Raw genomic sequence first — 18,503 nt, 5'->3', positions numbered from 1 at the left:
TTTCAAGTCAAAAGAAAGCCTCATGGTTTTTTGTTTTGTGTTTGCTTTACAACGCTTTTCAAATAGTTAAATCACATTGAAGTATTGTATAGACATATTCATAGATTATATATAATAACAAAATTAAAATACCTTTAAGGAGAGACAAATAAGTACAGCACACCATTACATACATGAAGCTTCTTACATTTTTATAAAAGATGATAGCAACGATCTAATTTATTTGGTGACTCTCTAATTAAAATCTGTCTGGTGCTAAATTGACATGTCTAGATCAGCAAGAATTTCTTAAGGTTTTTGGGATATTGGGGATTCGGGATAGCCTTGTCTGTAAGTGCAAAAAGTACCCGTAAGCAAAAGGGGAAGAAAAGGAAAAGGGGAGGAGGGGGAAGAAGAGAGGGAGAGAGAAGAAAGGGGAAAAGGGACACCTTCATACACACATTCCCACCACACAAATACTGGTTGCTCGGTTAACTCTAGGCCTATAGTTCCGCAGGAGACCCACTAGCAACTCTCGATCTCCCCTTCCAAGCATTGTCGCCATGCTTCCCAACACATACAATGCATCGTAATATGGTTATTTGCTGCAAACACCGCACTTTCCATTATTTCAAGGTGTACCATAGTGGACTTGACCTGACTCCACCTTGGGCCCTTAGATTGGAGCCAAGCCCGAGCAATACTTAATTTAACAGCCCTGAAAATATAAATACATAGGAATTTTAAGTGTCTAGGCATTTTATTTGAGATTTAATGAAACAATGCTGCAGCTGGGCGGTTTGCCTCTGTCATTCCCACTTTAGTACAATAGTACAATGCCCTATTCCAGATTCTTTGAATCTTAGGACACTCCCACCACATATGTAGGGGAGAGCCCACTTTACCACAGCCCCTCCAACATAAGGGGGAATTTGTTTTAGATATCTGGAATAGACGTAGGGGAGTGTAATGCCACTGTGTCAGAATCTTGAAGTAAAGTTCAAAGTATGTAGTACCATGGACTGCGCCTTTTGTAAGTAGAGTCGCCGATCTCCAAGACTCTTCCGGGGCTTCGAAGTGCAAGGCATTTTCCCAATGTCTAATGTAAAAAGATTTATTGTACAGAGGTGCTTGTATGATGGCAATATAAGCATGGGAGAACACTCTTGAGGTGAGAGTCGTAGTCTCCCAATGTTTTTCCCATGTGGTTTGGGACCTCAAAGGCTCGATGGTGAACCCCCAAGATCTTAAAAAGTTTCTCATTCTGAAAAATTCAAAATTCATCAGACGTGAGGAGGGAAACCGAGATTGAAATTGAGTGGCGGTAAGCAGGCCAGTAGCTTTGAAAAGATCTTTTATTGTCTTAATTGAGCAGAACGGATGGGCACCAGCTCACCAATTCGCCAGTGGGTCTCCTGCAGAAAGACAATTTTTGCCTTCAAAAATTTTAAAGAGCGAAATAATAAACTACGCTTAGTAGGGGAGTTAATCCCTCTAACATTGTGTGAAATACAAGCAATAGACATAATGGAGGAAGGAAGAAAAAAAAATTTATAAAAGGGGGGCAGGAGGAGGGAGAGGGAGAAAGGGGGAAGTTTAATAAAAGTAGATACTATACTCCAGAAAGTGACAAGGCTAACAAGGTAAAGGGGAGGGTTAAGTATCTTATAATTAGTTTTGCGGTATATACAAGAGTAAACCGCGCTCAAAGTCACTGGTACACACTTTACCAGAGATCTATAACAGTTTAGGATGAGCTATGCTCTACTAAAGATAAATTCTAAGCTTTTAATATTCAACTAAATAATGTATTAATGATTAGGTAAGTGAATGAACAAATGAGTGAATAGATGAATGGGTGAGTGAGTGAATGAATGGGGGGGAGCTTGTTGGGCTCCTAATGTATTGATGATTAGGTAAGCGAATGAACGAGTGAGTGAATGAATGAATGGGGGGAGCTTGTTGGGCTCCTGTAAATCAAAATAGTATATAGTGCAAGTAAAAAAAAAAACATAACAGTGAGGGAACCCGTTGATATAACAAACTCAATACTTCTTTTCCTTTCTGTCTTCTCTTACCGCTTTCCCCTCTTTCTGAATCAGTGCGCAAAATAACCAAGTGCAAAGTATTAATAATTGAGAGGGGAGAAGGGGGGGAGCAAGGGGAAAAGTGCCACACAATTATATGAGCTCTATATTTCTAGCTACAACATGGATTATGAATAATGGGATAATAATAAACCCTAATCTTTGTCTTGTAAAGAGATACACATTGATATTGATATTTAAGAGAATATAAATGAAAATATCTTTCTAAGTAGGATATATGTAATTAATAATAACAGAAATGTGAAGGTTATCATAACATATCCACCATTGTCAACTCAAGTAGGATAACAATATTGTTGAACGATAGCAAAGGTCAAAACAAGTAGACCGATTATCTCAAACAGTAACTTGATTAAACATTTAAAAGAACCAACAATAATATCAGCCAGCAATCCAAGGTATATTATAGACATTGTAGGTACATTGAAAAAGAACATATGCAGAGAGGAATGATCTACTGCTAACTTTTTGTATAAATGGTCTAAAAAAAAACAAAAACAAAAAAAAACCTCAGTCTCCACAGAAACAGAACCTAAGTCCCAAGATTTAAGTAGAGTGAGGCCTTGGGAGACAGATGAGATAGTAAAAGTACGGTCATCTTTAGAAACATACAATTTCGTGGGGAACCCCCATCTATATCTGATGTTCTGGCGAAGACTCTTTGTTATGTCACTGAAAGTTTTCCTCTGTTGGAGGGTTCTGGGAGAGAGATCAGCAAACACCTTGATGTTGTTGAATTTTTCAGGCATTTCAATGTTGCGAAACGTAGCTTTTTGTATGCGTTCTTTGTAAGTATAAAAATGTAATCGCACAATGACATCTCTTGGCTGTTCAGAAGGTATTCCTCGAGGTCTCAAAGACCTATGAGCCCTGTCAACCATGTTTTCCGTAGGGGATTGAGGTTTGGCTAAGAGAGTAAAGTATTCTATTAGAAACGGCAATAATTCTGAGTTGGTAATCTCCTCGGGTATGCCTATAATGCGGAGATTGTTCCTGCGGGACCTATTCTCTAGGTCTGCCATCTTATCTTCTAACTCGGCTATATTGCGTATAGTTGAGATTTGATTGGTCCACCGCAAGGTCTTCATGTTTTCGCTCGACTGTGTCAAGCCTCTCAGTGGTAGAGTGTAAATCTTTTCTTAAATCCGCAATAGTGGAGGTCAATTTCTCTGAAAATGAGGCATGATGGTCATCCAGCAATGTTTTCAAAGATTGTAGAATAAATTATGGAGACGCCTGAGGATATTCTCCAATTTGTAAATTTTGTAGTGCTGCCATAGATAAAGGCGATGCTTCAGGGCTAGAAGGTGAAGAAAGGTTAGACTCCATCACTAACGCTGAATGAGTTTGAATAGGGTCACTTGAGGTACCAAAGTGGTCTGTAACAGTCTGCTTTATCCCAGAGCCGGTTTTATTATTTTTTTTCCTCTGTGAATGAGACATCTTCAGATTACAGGAGTAACAAATGGCATAACAAAACATTGCAGGCTGAAATGCTTTCCTACATTCGTTTAAGCAAGAAGAGGTAATTTTCCACAGTGAGATAGGGTTATCCTTTGTTGAAGCACACTTAGGTTTGCAGCATTGCGGGCATGCCCTCTACCCCCCCAGTGCGTGGGGTTACTTAGCCAGACATACTAAGGGTATTGCGTGGTTTAACAATAATATGTGGAACAGCCAGGAGCCTGGGTGCAGGGGTATAATATAGAACTATATACAGATAAGTCCTGAGACAGCTCTCATTTAGCCAGACACAAACGTAAAATGTCAAAAGCCTACAATGGGGGTATCACAGTATAAACATCCTGAATGCTGATGTAACATAGTACCTTGTTGGCTCCAGTCGCCAACCGCACCTTCTCTCTGTACCCTCCTGATCTCAATCAGTTCCCAAGTGAGTGTGACAATCTCCTCCCCTTGGCTTCTTGGTCACTACCAAAGTGACCAATGTAACGGCTCCAAACACAGCAACCACAGAGGTGCTCCCCGCAAACCGCCTGCAGACCTCCGCAAGTCTGCAAAATCACCAGCAGCCACAAGAGAAAAAAAGGCGAGTCGGGGCCACAGGTAAAAAGATAATACTTAGCTTTTATTGCCATACAAAATATAAAAACACTCTCAGTGCATAAAAACAAAAGAGCTAGGACAGCAGCGGTCTATAATATAGAATGCAGTGGGATAAATCAGACCTGTATAGTTAAGAGTCACTTTATTGTAAGTCCAATCAGTAAGGAAACCAAAAGTTTGGAAAAGATTCTCTGTAACTTTTGCACTCTCTCCCCTGGGGCAGTGTCTCTGTCAGACGATTGAGGGGGAAGGTATTGGTGTATGACCCACAGGCAAAATAGTCTTGTTAGCCTGATTTGTGATAGTATTTTTCAGCTGTGTCCCATGCGTTGTTTTGCTTTCTGTATCGGCAGTATCAGTTCTGCGTGTCTATTGGGCAATCTGAAAATGGCGTTTCGTGCCACTGCTGAGAAAACAGTTCCTCACAGCCTAATGTAAAATGTCCTTTGTGCTGTCGTATGACGAGGGCGGGTAAGTGTGGCACTGTAAAAGTAATAACTGTGTTAGCCTGTTTGCTGCTCACACTTACTTGTTTGCCTGATTCGTGATAGTATTTTTCAGCTGTGTCCCATGCGTTGTTCTGCTTTCTGTAGCGGTAGTATCAGTTATGCTCCGGAGCGGATCCCCGACCCTCCGGAGCAGGATGAGGTAGGTTAGTTGATGTGGAATAGGGCGCAATTCGGCTTGCATAAACCAAAGTCACAAAGTAGAATCTCCCGGTGCTGCCGGGGTTCTTGTATCCGTCCCGACACTTCAACTGCCTCTGATGGCCTCCGCTCTTTAGGTGTCCTATGTCTGATCCGGACTCTCAACAGTGATCCCCCAGCTTTGTTTAGACAGGGACTCTTTGTCAGAGGGTGTCCACAAAAGTATAGGTGTTAGGGCTTCCCTTTACAGGAATAATAAACTTATTTAGAGATAGCTATGGAGGAGCTCTATGATATGGCGACTGGTCTGTTCGGCAGTTAGCTCCGCCCCCTTATTTTTTTAAATAACATTGCTCTGATTTTCAGACTCCTAACCAAGCGCCAAAGTTTTAGGAGAATACTGTTGTATACCTACTCCAGGTTGCTTCTGTTTTGTGTAAAGGGTCTTTTCATATGCAGAGGAGGGTCTGCTTTTATTGCTATAGAACCACTTGCAGTGGGTATTCCAGTTAACCTTTTTTAACAGAGCTAAACTGGGAGCTTCTAATTAAGTTTTTAAAAGGTTTTATACTGGATTTTTTTATCAGTATCTGTGCATATTCTTCTTTATAGTAGTGTCTATTACATGCAGTTATATGAAAATTGGTGTATACTGTACCTTTAACATATATCAAATTAGGGGCAATATATTCTTAAAATTATTCACTGACTAGCAATATGGATACGCTATTAGCTTTGCAGTGTTGTGTTATAGACCAACGATAATCAAAATATACCTGAAGGGGCACAGAAAACATTCATGGTAGTTATGATGTTTGGAAATGTAAACACATTCAGTTTAAAGGGGCATGAAACCCAAAGTGTTTTCTTTGATAAATAAATTAGAGCATGTGATTTTAAACAACTTTCCAATGTATTTTTCTATGATCTATTCTGTTTAGTTCTCTGGGTATCCCTTGTTGAAAAGGATACCTATGGTAGACCCATGAGCTGCTGATTGGTGGCTGCACACATATGCATCATGCTATTGGCTCACCCAATGTGTTAACTAGCTCCCAGTAATGCATTGCTGCTTTTTCAACAAAGAATACCAGGAGAATGAAGCAAATTTAAAATGGTATGCTCTATCTGAATCAAGAAAGAATAAAATGTGTTTCATGTCCCTTTTTTAAAGTACCATAAAACATGTTGAGATCTGTGCATATCCTAAAAGGGCTAATTAAGTAAAAATAGTTTGCATTAAAAAAAATTTAAAAAATTGCTGGCAAGTATTTTAAAATTTTCTAAATTAGCAAAATTAGTTACAAATCCATGCTGTCTAGAGCCTGGTTTCTCAACAGCCGGGCCGTGGCCCAGTGCCGGGCCGTGATAGCCCTGCTGGTGGGCCCTGACCTGTCATGTCCCCACTGCACACTATTACCCCACTGCACACCAGGGGCAGACTGAGACCAATCAAGGCCCCAGGAACACTGTCTCACACTGACCAACATGTATTACATTTTATGCAAATGAACCTGGTAGCCTCCCTGCCCTGCCCCCAACAGGCCCCTTAACCTCCAGAGCCAGGACCCCCAACATTAAGGGCCAGAGAAAGGGCACCCAACCTCCAGGGCCAGACCCCACACTCCATGGCCCTCACAACTACAGACCCCTGCCAGGGCCCCCACTAAACCCACACTTATTTGCTTAGTTACTGATAGGGCAACTGAAAACTCCAGCTTAAGGAATGCACCAGGATTCCATGGAGATACCATTTGTGGGCCCCCCTACTTGCTGGTCCCTCGGCCCAGGTCCTATTTGCCTGGCTGATCAGCCCACCCCTGCTGCTCACTATTTATATATATATATATATATATATATATATATATATATATATATATATATATATATATATATATATATATATATATATATATATATATAAATAAATAAACTACTGGGCCCTGGATACGTCTAGCTAAAATTTACCGGGCCTTGAGGTCACTTTGGTTGAGAACCACTGGTCTAGAGCACTGTGCTCCACCCCTCTTATCAATGGTTAGACACAGGCATTGTATTTCACAGCTTCTAGGCAAGCTCCAGCAGATAATGCGCTGCACTTTTGCATTCTACAAAAGCAACAATAGATATAGATACAGCCATAGAAGGAAATGTGTGGGGGGAGTTAGAGCTTTACAATTCAGAAACTAAAAAGAAAGGGTTAAAGTGAATGTAAATTTTGATGCTAAAGTGCCTGGATTTTAAAAATTTGATTACAAACAGGGGCACTTTAATTCATCAAAATTTACATTTCACTCCTGTTGTGAAAAAAAAAAAACGTACCTTTTTAAACTTGACAGCAGCTCCAGCTTCCTCCACCCGTTGCAAAGCCTCTTCCTGGGTCTAAAATGAGGAATCACGGCATTGATTCACACTGATTCCCCGGGGGGGGGGGGGGGGGAGCCGTGATTGGAGGATGACCTATCCATCATTTCTGACAGCAGAAATGGCTTGCGACGACCAGAGGAAGCTGTCAAGTTTAAAAGGTAAGTTTTTGTTTGTTTGTTTTTTTCACAACAGGAGTGAAATGTAAATTTTGATGAATTAAAGTGCCCCTGTTTTTAATCAAAGTTTTAAAAACCGGGCACTTTAGCATCAAAATTTACATTCTCTTTAATGGCGAGGCACTGCAGTATAAGTTTGCAAGTAATTAAAGTACATATATTATTTTGTCTCTATCCCAGCTTGTTTTATGTCCCTTTAAGCTTTTTATAAATTGCAGATGGTTCTATCAGTATTGTGCCTGTGGCTGGTTTCTCTATAACTGATTACCAGACACTGTATTAAACCTGAAATACATATGGTGTATATAAAAGTGAGTGGGAACTCCCTCTATACTTATTAAATGTTGTCAGCTACAGTGTCAAAGACAACATCAAAATGTCATTATTTTACACCACCATTGTCAGGGTTACCTATTACATTTTGGAGAAGGCTGTAGTGCCAGTCCATGGCAATAAAAGGGTGCCATCTATTTATCGCCTGCATATGCTTTTTGTTTGACTTACTCCAATATTCAGAATTTAACGCACTCCCATCAAAATAGTGGCATGTAAAAAAAATGTAATTTTTGCTTGAGCCCTGTCTGTCATAACATTTTAAAGGGACACTTAAGTCAAAATAAACTTTTATGATTCAGATAGAGCAGCAGTTTTAAGGCACTTTGCAATTTACTTCCATTAACATATTTAGCACAGTCTTTTTATATTCACCCTTTCTGGGTAGAGCGATCTACTGAGCATGTGCACAAGCTCACTGGGCATACATATACTAGTCTGTGATTGGCTGATGTCTGTCACATGATACAGAGGGCCGGAAAATAGGAGAAAAATACATTTGCCAGAAAAAAATCTACTGCTTATTGAAATTCAGAGTAGGTGTTAGTCATTGAGGCCGATTTATCAGCGGTCTGTCTGACATCGAGGAACTGCTTGTGCAATGCAGGGGGTGTCAATCAGCCCGATTGTATAAAATCGATCGGATTGATGTCAGCAGCCTCAGAGGCAGCGAACCAGTTAAGGAGTAGCGGTCTTAAGACTGCTGCTTCATAACTGCTGTTTCCGGCAAGCCTGAAGGCTCGCGTAAAAACAGGGGCATCAAGCTCCATTTGGAGCTTTATAATTCGTCCCTATTGTCTTTTTATTATGCACTTTTAATTATACAACACTACTGTATTTAGTGGTCCTTATATTTAACAGGTATTTAGGTAAAATACTTGCATTCCTTTCTAATCTAAATATATATATTTATTTATACACAATAATATTCACACCTGAACTAGCGAGTATACCCACTGCTATTGCAAAGAATGCTTTTCCTATCGTAGTTATTGATGCAAAGCAGATGATGTGAGGGAGGAGGGGATAAATAAAAGCTCACAGAAAATTTGCCAAAAGTATTAACCCAAGCCTCCCTGGAAGAATATGGTATAAGTATACATTCAGATGTATTTTACAGCAAAACATATAATAAATGTATATTGCAATAACATTTCACTTACAATTTAAATACATTTTTTTTTAAATAAATTTAAATAATTTAAAGGGCACAGTCGGGGGCAGTCTGTAGTCTGCAAGTACAAGGTAAGTTTGATTAAGAATATAGATAAACAATCGCACACATTTTATAGGTTTACATATGCCACACCTATGTATGTAGGATACCACAGGCTAAATCAGCTATTTCAAATGCTGATATAAAGACAAAGGAGCTACTTATAAATAATTTAATACACTCCAGCAGGTAAAATGGATCATTGGGAACAAATTAAAGGGGAGAATAATTTGGGGTAAACTGTCCCTTTTAAGTAATGGACAAACTCCACCCCATCCACCACTATACTTGGATTATTTCTGGAGTAGACGTGGCTTGCTACTCCTTTTTTTTTATTTTTTTATTAAAACTTGCATTATTTTGTAATATGTTATCTCCACTAAGTATAGATATGTGGCATGGTTAGGGCAGTTAAAGTGAAGGTAAAGTTTTTGTACCCATCAATCCTATTTACAACACTTTAAGTAACTTAAATCAAGTCGCTAGCTTTATTTTTGAAAAAACATTAATGATTTATGTAATTTTATCTCTATTTTTCTTACGCTTCCTTTCCGTTTCTCCTCCCATTCACAATTTCCTGGTTTAGGATACCTTGACGTATAGAGCGGTCCCACCCGCTCTATACGTGTATACTCAGCTCGTGCACATCGAGCATCGATTAACTGCGCATGCGCATCCTTTTTAGCCTGTCATCTTGCGCATGCGGTAATCCCGGCTGCTGCTCTAAGCTATGCCTACAATAAATAGGGGATAATGCGCATGTGTGAAGCGTGAACGCGCGCGCTTGGGAACTGCAATATAGAAACTGTTACGCATGCGCATCACGAAGCAGACATGATGACGTAAATTGATGGCCGCCTAACGGCCAGTGAATCAATTGGATGGCTGCACAATGTGATCTTTGTTTTAAAAAAAAAAAAAATGACGGGCTGTTTTTCGGATAGCCGAGTAGATGAGAATAACATAGGATATCGCAGGTAATATTAAGATTTAGAAATATTGATGAATTAAACTTATATTTATTTGCCTTGATATATTTAATTTTTAAGAATAGAACGTTTGTATTTACCTTCACTTTAAGACTACAATGTGCATGTCTAAATTTTAGAACTGGGAAAAACACACAATTTGTAGAGTTAAATTACAATTACAGGTATATAAAAAAACAAATGATATAAAGGTAGTATATTGCAGTTTTTATTAGGCATATTTAAATATAATAAATACAATCAGTCTGTTTCATGTCCTTTTAAATCAAATGTAATTAAGTTTTTAACCACACTAGTTACTACCAGAGATCTTAATATAAATGTGACAATTCAGTGTATTAAGCCAGAAATATTGTGATTTTTTTTATTTCCTTTCAAGCAGATTTATTCATTCTATAACCATGGCTATGTGAAGATAAGAAAAATAGATGGCCACGTATGCTTGTTTTTTTTTTTTTTTTTGCTTATAGTGATTGAATGACATTTTTTACATAAAAATAACAGCACTATTTTTTTTAAAGGATATATCTAAAGCAGGGCAGCCCGGTGCCAATGATGGAGAGTTATATTTCTGTCCTCACTAAAGGTGCTTGTCGGAGTGAAGAGAACGGGATGTTTTTGTGCCGTGATTATGATCAGCGCAAAGCTTTTCTTTCCAGCTCTGTCAAAGGTGAGATCTGTATGTCTATCCTCTGCTCGTCACTGCTAGACTGGAAGTATGGCTGACTGTGCTTACTTCTCTCATTTGCAGATGTGGTGTCACAATTTGGAATGGAAACAATAATTCTGTATACTGCTGTCATGCTGAAGAAGAGAATAGTCGTATACCACCCGAAACTAGAAGCCCTACAGGAATTCACCAGGTGCAGCAAAACGCACATAAACCTTGTTCAAAGCCATTACCATAATTCTAAGTTGACATTATTAGTATGAATAAATGCAAATGTGTATAGTTTCCTATGATGTTTGGTGTAGGAATGACGAGACTTTTTTATTTTAACTTTTGTTTTTCTTTGTATACATAATTAATATGAAAGAAATTCATTCTGGACATCTGTTTCCTTTTGAGCTTACAGTTCAGTTACAAAAGTTTTAATATTATCATTTATTTGTATAGCGCCGCCAAATTCCGTAGCACTGGACCAGACTTTTGTCCTACACATTTTTACACAGCAGTTCTCTGTACTAAATACTTTATGTACCTAAAGTTAGGATGATTTTTTTTTTTTTTTTCTTTTAGTACTTTTTTTTTTATAATAATTTTTCCTTCGCAAAGTAAAAATTTTTTTTTTTGTGAAGAAATATGAGTGCCATGTTTCCAGGCAGATATTGGCACAGAGTTGGCACATATCTCGATGGTATATTGCTTCCATGTCATTACAGTATGTGTTTTTTCTTTAAATTTCTTTAAATTTGCAGCATTTCTAAAAATTAAAGGGTCACTCAAGTCAAAATTAAACTCTCATGATTCAGTTAGTGCAGGCAATTTTAAACTACTTCCATTAACAACCATGTGCACTATTTTTTTTATATTTACACTTTTTGAGTCACCAGCTGCTACTGAGCATGTGCAAGAATTGACAGAATATACATAAATGCATTTGTGATTGGCTGATGGCTGTCACATGATACAAGAGGAGTGGAAATAGATATTATGTTGAAAAATCTACTACTCATTTGAATTTCAGACTGAGGACTCGGTTTATTAAGTGATGGCAGACAGGGGCGTATATATGCCCCCCTGCAGCTTGCCTCTGGCGGGCTGAATTCCGCTGCCGGAATTCAGCATCGCACAAGAGTGCTATTTTGCGCTCTTGTGCAACTCCGCCCCCTGCCCACGCACAACCAATCACGCATGGGCAGGAGCTGTCAATTTCCCGGTCGGACGAGACTGGGGAGATTGAAATTCTCCACCTAAGAGCTGGAGAAGAGGTTAGTTAAGCAGTGGTCTGATAAACGCTGCTTGATAAATACGGACTGCAGGTTCTCTTGTGAGAACCTGCAGTCATAGGGGGGCAAAGGCAGGTGAAGCCTTTAATAAGTCGACCCCCTAAGTGCTATGGCATTGTCTTTTTATCATGGATTTGCTAATTATGCAAATCCTACAGTATTTACTGGTCCTTTAACACAGATGTTTTCCCACAATGCTGAGACACTCTTTAGGCTGTCTGAGCATCATGGGAAATGTAGTTCTAAAACATCTGGGGGCCCAAAGTTTCTGACCCCTGCTTTAACACACCAATCATCTTATTGTAGGCTTTTATGTGAAAGTGCTAGATACTGCTGAATGAAACATTTATTTCTGTAGCTGGACAAGGTGTTAAGGATTTCTGCTTCTTTCAGGACTCTTCCTGCGTTTGCCTGGCACCGGCAGGATTGGTCCATTGTGCTTCCTTATGTGCATCAAAACCAAGAGGAAATTGAAGCACTAAAAAACTGCACAGGTGAATTTGGATCACAGACATGTTCAGAAATTACCATCTTTCAATAATAAATGGAAACTGTTATCTACCCCATAAATACTACAATACCTGCAGATTACTCCTCAGGCATTAAAATATGCAATGGCTTTGTGATATTCAGTAGCTTTATAGCTGATACATATAAAGGTTCCTCTCCCTGGCAGGTTATGTCGCTGGCTTTCATGATCCAGATGTTAGTAATCGCCCTGATCTTTATGATGTGTACGTGAATTTGTCAGAGAGCAACATCACAGTATCTCCAGGTGCAAAAGGTGAGCTGCTCAATGTGAACCAGTGGATATTGCAGTCACATGACATACGTAAATGCAATCCAAAAATAATGATATAGCTGCACCACCATCTGTATTAAAACATCATTATTTTATTGTGCCACTTAAAACAGACAACATTTCGGACCCATGTCCTTATTCATGTCAGACATGAATAAGGACATGGGTCCGAAACATTGTCTGTTTTAAGTGGCACAATAAAATAATGATGTTTTAATACAGATGGTGGTGCAGCTATATCATTATTTTTGGACTGACTTCTTGGGACCTTGGTGCAGGTCCAATAGTTGGCACACCTGCAAACAAGCTGATTTATACCCTTGGTGCTTGTGCAATTCTTTGCTTTCTACAGTAAATAAATGCAAGATATGATGTACTCAAAGCAAAGGTTAGACTAAGAACAATATGCAAGTAACTATCCAATAGGATTTCCATGCAGCCTTGTCTTGCACACTCTCTTATTACCCGTTTTATATCTGCTGCTAATTATCCTAAGCAGAAGTGATAGATAAGTAGAAAACTTAGGTTTGTAATTTGTGTATGTATGTATATGTGTGTGTGTGTGTATATATATATATATATATATATATATATATATATATGTTGTTTTGTGTGTGTGTATATATATATATATAGTTGTGTGTGTGTGTATATATATATATATATATATATTGTTGTGTGTGTGTTTGTGTGTGTATATATATATTGTTGTGTGTGTGTATATATATATATATATATATTGGTGTGTGTGTGTGTGTATGTGTGTATATATATATATATATATATATATATATATATATATATATATATATATATATATATTCAATTGTTAAACATGCTACTCTTCTTACATTTCAGAGGCACTAACTTTGGGAAAACTACACAAAGACATTGGGCAACTGATTTTGCAGTCAGCAGAAGACCCAGAAACATCCGATAGTCAAATTATTAAGGTAAAAATTAGCTCAGTACACTTATTGTTAAATGTATAGATTTGGGATGTCCTGCGGTGCCTCATTCTTCAGATTAGGAATTTAACTGCCACCTTCTTGTAATATCGCTGCTTCTTACCTTGGGTTTATGGAATCACATGAGCAAGCCTGCCCCTTTAAAGGGATTTGAAAGTCAAAAATGCTTCAGATTTCATTGAATAGGTTAATATATATAATAAAAAATATGCTCAAATACCTTGTGTTTTCAATTCTAAGCCAGTTTACTGAAATCTTCAGAATGAAATAGGTGTGTTTCCAAACCCACTGTGAGGCTAATTTGCATGAGCCAATCATGGTGAACAACCTGGGATTTCTATTTACAGCTAGTTCCTGGTAGCTTGCATATACCCACGCATGCACTATGGAGTTTGCTTGTCCCGTGGATGCGCATTTGATTGAACAGCAAATCACTTACATCACTATGTTCGTGCAGAGTTGCCCAGAAGGCTGGTGTCACAATTGATTATATATTCATGGCCTATTGCCTTAGAGCTGGCAAAAGTCTTAAATGATGGTGGTGCGCATGTGTGAGTCCACTGCGCATGCGCTTGGGGATCACAATTCTATAATTTCCATATGCAAATTACAAGGCATTGATAGGACTATTATAATGCGTGATGGACTGTGGGCTGCTGTTAGTTACGTCATTATCAAGATCAAAAAATGGATTTTATAGATCTTAGATGCTTTGTTTTGAAAGAAAAGTAAGTAGTATTTATTTATGTTGCACATATAAATTAATCTGTGTATTTTAATTATTCTTCATATAACTTCCTTTAAAGGGACATAAAACCCCTAAAAATCTTTCATGATTCAGATAGAACATACAGTTTTAAACAACTTTCTAATTTACTTCTATTATCAAATTGTCTTAGTTTTCTAGATAATCTTTATTGAAAGCAGGGACTTAAGCTCAGGAGCGTGCACGTGTCTGCAGCACCATATGGCAGCAGTTTTGCAAGAATGTTATACATTAGCAAGAGCACTAGATGGCAGCACTTTTTTCTGCCATGTAGTGCTCCAAACGTGTGCCCACTACCTACTTAGGTATCTTTTCCACAAATAATTAACGTGAGAACAAAGCAAATTTGATAATGGAAGTAAATGAAAAACTTTTACATTTAATATTCTCCGAGTTACGAAAGAAAAAAAAATTGGGTTTTGTGTCCCTTTAAGGTACATAATGTGGAGCCCTTACATGAGCCAGAAGAGGACTAATTGTAAATAAAATATATGGGAGCTATATGAAATATAACTATTTAATTTACTTAGCCAGCTTTGTTTCAGATACATTTTACTTACCACTGAACTCATAGGGGTCAATTTATCAAGTTCCGGGCGAACATGATTTGCTATAGCTAGAACCTCCTTCAGTAGTAACCAGAGATGTTAATTTCTTCAGATTCACAAGATGTTTCCCCCATGGTATGAGAGTCTGAGAGTTTATCTTCAGAAGCTACTGAAGTATCTTCCTCATCAGACATCTTGGAAAGGTTGACCAGCGCAGATTTAGAGGGGTCATAAACCTTACTAGCACGCTTACCCGAAGAAGGGAAAGCAGATAAAGCTGCAGACGCCGCAGCGGTTATCTGAGCAGCAAAATCTCCTAGCAAATATACACACCCCAGGAGGTTGAGAGAAACCGCAGGGCACTGCATGTAAAACCATTAAGGCTTGGGACGTTTGAGGAGAACAGCATATCCTGAACAGCATTATCCGGAGAGACAATTGGCTCAGAAGGGAGTAATTTATCTTTGAATTCTAGAGTCTTAGCTAAACATGAGGAACAAGATTGCATAGGTAAAACAATTTTGGCCTCTAAACATAATAAACACTTATCAATAGGAACATTGTGTCCATAGCTGAGAGAAGTCCTCAATAAACAGTGAAAAATAAAAAGAACCGTTATGTCACTTTGAAACGTTAACTGTGCAGAAAAAAAGCTAATTATGCTAAATTTTATTGAAGCAAATTTTAATCAGAGTCCCTCGCACCTCTATACCTCAGACTAGCTGAGGAGATCTTACCGCACCGGGTGGAGTTGACACTAGTAAAGGGAAGAACTCTCACATGCAGCCGTCAGATATGCTGTTAGGTCTGAAACTGTGATCCGGATTGGAAAAAGTTAATATAGCCTGAACATGCAATCGTCTTAACCACAGAGGAAAACACCTGCACTGGATTTGCTCCACTCTCACTGAATACAAGCGGAAGAGCAGAGGACACGTGATCGGACTGAGAAAAGAAACTGCGCCACTGAAAAAGTGTGCGTTTCTGTCCGACAAAATAAAACGAATGTTGCACACCGTAACACTCTTCATGCACTATTAGCCTCAAATAAATTTAAAAAAAAAACTCATTCTGAGCTATAGACTCTAAATAATCCTTCAGCCAGTCTTCTTAATAAAAAAAAAAAAAAAAGGTGGAAAATTAACCCCTTAAAGTCACATTAAATCAGTGCCTGCCAGACTGCCCAAGTATTAACCCCTAAGGGTTATAACATGTCCCATATGAAGATCCATAAGAGGGATTAACCTCCCAAGTGCTGGCCTTTAGTACATAGAAGGCAAATGCACTTACCTGTGGATCCAGCTGCAGGGCAGGAACAGCTTCTTAAGTGTGATAGACACTCCACTCTATATCAGGGACCTGAAGAAAAAGAGAGCAGAGTAACCAACCCTGACTTTCTATGAAGGGGTAGCAATAATGTAAATAAAGCAAAGACAACCTTGCCGCTTTCTAACTGCTAATAGCCACCATTACTCTTACTAAAGAGATTGACATGGACACAGCACAGCCCCAAATCCTTACTTGCATGGAAAAGTACCCATAAAAGGATTAAATAGCTTCAGACACCATCTTCGCACATCCTCCATTGACAAAGGCAAAGAGAATGACTGGGGATTATGGGTAAGGGAAGTTACACTTAAAGGGATAGTTAACCCAAAAATTTTTTTTAAAGCATTTTAAAAATGCAAATAACATGTATTACATTTTTGTTTTTAGTTCTCCTGTATTTTCCATATGAAAATCTTATTGCTGCCCAACCCCTCGATTTTCTCATTATGCCCAACGTATTACGGAGTTCTACCTGAGTAGAACAATCATGGCAGCCTGCATGCACAGTTTTAATAGATATGAATTCACGCATGCGTATAGTGCTTCAGATGAAATCACCCTATGAGGGAGGGGGCTCAGTTGATGCAGTGACGTCGGATTTAGAGGATGACACTGATCGTCCGCATCTAATCTGATTTAGGTATTATAACCACCCCATGACTGACGAGCAAAACTACACATCTTTAGGATTAACTAAGATGTCGAATTAGCGTTTTACCCACAAGTGCGCATGCGATGTGTTCATACATAACAGATTATAAATGTTCTAAATAAGTGGGTGCAACTACGTAGTGATTGGATGTTGCATAGCCATACATTTTAATATTGTTCTGCTTACTTTTATGGGCGGCCATTGCAACTTGTTCTATGAAAGATATAAACTACTGTTTTATATATTTAGAAGCTTAAATTCCTTGTCAAACTAGGTATGTTTTATTCAATGTATATTTCTAATTATTATATTGTATTTTAAAGAAGTAATTTTAGACTTAGATTTCTAACCCTTTAACAGCTTTGCTGGGGTGCTCTTTGCCTCTTCCTGCTGGCCAGGAGTTGAATATCCCACTAATTGGAATGACGTTGTGGACTCTTTATGCCATAGGAAAGAAAGAGAAACTTTTTTTTCACAATGTTTAACCCCCATAAGTTAGAGCTGAATGTTAATATTTTAAATATGGGTTCTGTATTTGTAAAGTCTGATTAAAAAAAAAAAAAGAAATATCTGCCAAAATGGCACACAAGGTACATCTTGGCAGCCAAGGGGTTAACCTTTTACTAAGAGTAAGAGTGACACTTTTATTAGAACTAGCCATAATCACTTCTGCTGTGCCTTGTAATCAATATCTGATACTGATGTATCCGTTTCAATTAGCATTTTGAAATTGAAATCTAATTTTGGATACCTAACTTGTGATGTCCCTTTATTCTGTTTAAAGGATATCTGTGGGAAGACCAGAGAAATACTCGCTACTTTACGCTCATTTGCCGAAGCCAGCAATGATCACGAAAAGCCAGCCATTAACACGGAGCTTTTGAGACAGAAGCGATTCCCTCCTGCCACAGAAAACTTCCTGTTTCACTTAGGAGCCGCTGAGCAGATGCTGCAGACGTGACACAAATTTCCATCCTCTAGCGATAAAGGACAAGGACTGGCAAGAAGACAGCTCTGCGTCACAAGGGATTTAATTTGACATACTCTGGCATTTTTCATCTTATCTGGAGAGATGGCATAAAACCCTGAAACATAATATTTTTTCCAGGATATTTTTGTGGCCTCCGGCAGAAAAAGACTGAGACATGTTTATGTAGTATGTTACAGAAACTAAACAAAAATCTATTACTACCAGCACTTCATATACAATTATTTTTTTAGTATGAGTCAATGTGCCAGAATGGCCATCAGCGTATACACATAGAATATGAAACAAGTCTTGTGACATAATAAAATAATTATTATCTTGTTTTTATACTCTTTATTTCATGGCTTATTTCCTCCTATTTGCACCAATAATACAGTGTTGCCTAGTCTTACGTTATTTTACCTTGACCACACAATCCGCTAATTTGTTAGCTTGTGGAGTTGATTTACTAGAGCGCTGGTTTTCAAACCTGTCCTCAGGCCTCCCTAGCAGGCCAGATTTCTAGGATAACCTTGGATGAGAGCAGGTTAAGTAACCCTGTTTACTAATCGGCTAATTATTTCACCAGTGCTCTAGTTCTGATATCCTCAAAATCTGGCCTGTTAGGGAGGCCTGAGC

General features: G+C 38.4%; 1 protein-coding gene across 2 annotated transcripts in view; it reads left to right on the top strand.

The window, feature by feature from the left end:
• Positions 1 to 18,206, top strand: part of DENND10 (DENN domain containing 10) — a 35,535-nt gene extending 17,329 nt beyond the window's left edge. For both annotated transcript variants that reach the window (XM_053692669.1, XM_053692670.1), the window contains 6 exons: positions 10,404 to 10,552; positions 10,634 to 10,745; positions 12,226 to 12,326; positions 12,509 to 12,616; positions 13,493 to 13,587; positions 17,682 to 18,206. In XM_053692669.1, coding sequence (XP_053548644.1) covers positions 10,404 to 10,552; positions 10,634 to 10,745; positions 12,226 to 12,326; positions 12,509 to 12,616; positions 13,493 to 13,587; positions 17,682 to 17,858 — 742 coding nt within the window. In that variant the 3' untranslated portion in view covers positions 17,859 to 18,206. The remainder of the gene's footprint in view (positions 1 to 10,403; positions 10,553 to 10,633; positions 10,746 to 12,225; positions 12,327 to 12,508; positions 12,617 to 13,492; positions 13,588 to 17,681) is intronic.
• The last annotated feature ends 297 nt before the right edge of the window (positions 18,207 to 18,503 follow it).

This window comes from Bombina bombina, chromosome 9, assembly GCF_027579735.1.
Source record: "Bombina bombina isolate aBomBom1 chromosome 9, aBomBom1.pri, whole genome shotgun sequence".
Lineage (NCBI taxonomy): Eukaryota > Metazoa > Chordata > Amphibia > Anura > Bombinatoridae > Bombina > Bombina bombina.
This window is presented reverse-complemented; position numbering and strand designations above follow the sequence as displayed.